Raw genomic sequence first — 2130 nt, 5'->3', positions numbered from 1 at the left:
TTATAAGGATGACATGTGTAATTTTTCAATTTTTTTATTAAATTGTATGATTTTAATTAATGCAAGTGCTTATCAATTATCAACTAATTTGTGCAAAATTGTCTCAACCAGTAAATATCAGCCAACAAAACAATCAAGGCAAAATTTTTCGCAACCAGTAAAAAAGAAAATACAAATGACAATAATATTTTAAAAGTGCATATTGATTTTATTGCGAAAATCATAGTCAATTATCCTTCAATATCTCTCCCAATAAACATTCAACCAATAAAAAAATTACGCATGACAATTTTCAGTTAAACTGTCATTAGTTAATTTACATCAAAATTATTACATGCAGTGAAATGCATCAAAGATGAGGGTGGACGAGTTCTCCTATGACAAGAGGATATCAAAATGAGATGGCGTCAGTATTTCTCTCAATTGCTCAATGAGACTAGGGAGGCAAAGAAGAATCCAAAGACCACAAGAGTTTGGGTCAACGAGTGATATAAACACAAAGTAAGTAGGAGACGCTCTAAAAAAGATGGGGAGAACAAAGGCAGTTGGACCTGATAACATCCCGATTGAAGTGTGGAGAGGTTTAGGAGTTGAGGGCATCCATTGGCGAACTAAGCTCTTTAATGTTATCTTGAAGACGCATAAGATGCCAGAAGAATGGAGGAACAATACACTTATACCACTTTTTAAAAACAAAGACGACGCGCAAGTATGCGGGAACTATAGAGAAATCAAACTTCTAAGCTACACAATGAAATTGTGGGAAAGAGCGATAGAGAGGAGAATTAGATAAGAGACGGTGATAAGAGAGAACCATTTCGGTTTCATGCCAGGAAGGTCAACCACTGAGGCTATTTATGTTTTAAGGAGACTAATAAAAAAATATAGGGAGCGAAAGAAGGATTTGCATATGGTTTTCATCGACTTGGAGAAAGCGTATGATAACATATCACGATGCATAATCTGGGACAACCTCAAGGTTAGAGGTATTTCATCAAGGTACATTGAGGCTATACGAGATATGTATGACAAAACATCGATTAACATTCAGACACTGGTAGGGATGACAAAGCCTTTCCCAGTTAAAGTAGGACTATATCAGGGATCGACATTAATCCTTTTCATTTTTACGGTTATTATGGAAGAGATTTCTAAATCTGTATGGGAGACGGTACTGTGGTGCATGTTATTCGTTGACGATATTATATTGGTAGCAGAAACTAAAGATGAAGTTAATAATAATTTCAAAGAGTGGAGGGAAGTTTTAGAAGGTAAAGGGTTGCGCATAAGTCGTACGAAGACATAATATTGGTGATGCGACTTTAGTAGGACAACGCCGATTGGGGAGACAAAAGTGTCCATCGGTGAAGAAGTTGTTACAAGTACGACCAAAAGCAGGTATTTGGGATAGATTATTCAGAGTAATGGGAATATTGACGGAGATGTTACTCATCGAATTAAAGCAGGCTAGCTCAAGTGGCGAGCAGCCACAAGAGTGCTATGTGATAGGAAGTTCCCAAGTAAGTTAAAAGGTAAATTTTTCCGAGTGGCAGTCAGGCCTGCTTTGTTGTATAGGACATAATGTTGGCCCGTAAAAAAAACTTTTGAACATAAGATGGAAGTTACAAAATGCGCATGCTGAGGTGGATGTGTGACAACACTTTGAGGGATATAATTAGGAACCGGGATTTTATAGAGCAACTAGGGGTTGCTCCTATTTCTGCAAACATACGCGAAAATAGATTAAGATGGTTTGGACACGTGCAGAGGAAGACTTTTGACGCTCCCGTGAGGAGGATAGAAAGCATCATAGTAGAAGGTAAGAGGGGTTGAGGAAGACCTAGAAGAACTTGGGAGGAACAGATAAAAATTGACTTGCACGAGTTACACCTCTCTAAGAACATGACCAGGGATAAGGGTAGTTGGAGGCGCCTGCTTACCTGTTGGTGTTTTTGTTCTTTGGCTTTTACTCGTTTTTATTACTATTATTATCAGTACCTTTTTATATTTATTTTATTTATATGCTCCCTTTATTTTATTTTATGTTCAAAGGTTAATCTTGTGTAATAAGAAACAGGCTTGCGGAGCTAACCTCAGCTTCACCTAATCCTTTTCATTGCAGGAACATCT

At 37.3% G+C, this 2130-nt stretch overlaps 1 protein-coding gene across 1 annotated transcript in view; it reads left to right on the top strand.

Moving 5' to 3' along the window:
- Nucleotides 1–826: 826 nt before the first annotated feature.
- The window catches only part of LOC130826689 (uncharacterized), a 1358-nt gene continuing 54 nt past the window's right edge, over nucleotides 827–2130 (top strand). Inside the window, exons 1-4 of the mRNA XM_057692255.1 lie at nucleotides 827–1271; nucleotides 1330–1520; nucleotides 1768–1819; nucleotides 2123–2130. The exon at nucleotides 2123–2130 is cut by the window's right edge and continues 54 nt beyond it. Coding sequence (XP_057548238.1) covers nucleotides 827–1271; nucleotides 1330–1520; nucleotides 1768–1819; nucleotides 2123–2130 — 696 coding nt within the window. The remainder of the gene's footprint in view (nucleotides 1272–1329; nucleotides 1521–1767; nucleotides 1820–2122) is intronic.

The sequence above is a fragment of the Amaranthus tricolor genome, chromosome 11 (assembly GCF_026212465.1).
Source record: "Amaranthus tricolor cultivar Red isolate AtriRed21 chromosome 11, ASM2621246v1, whole genome shotgun sequence".
NCBI classification, from domain to species: Eukaryota; Viridiplantae; Streptophyta; class Magnoliopsida; order Caryophyllales; family Amaranthaceae; genus Amaranthus; species Amaranthus tricolor.
This window is presented reverse-complemented; position numbering and strand designations above follow the sequence as displayed.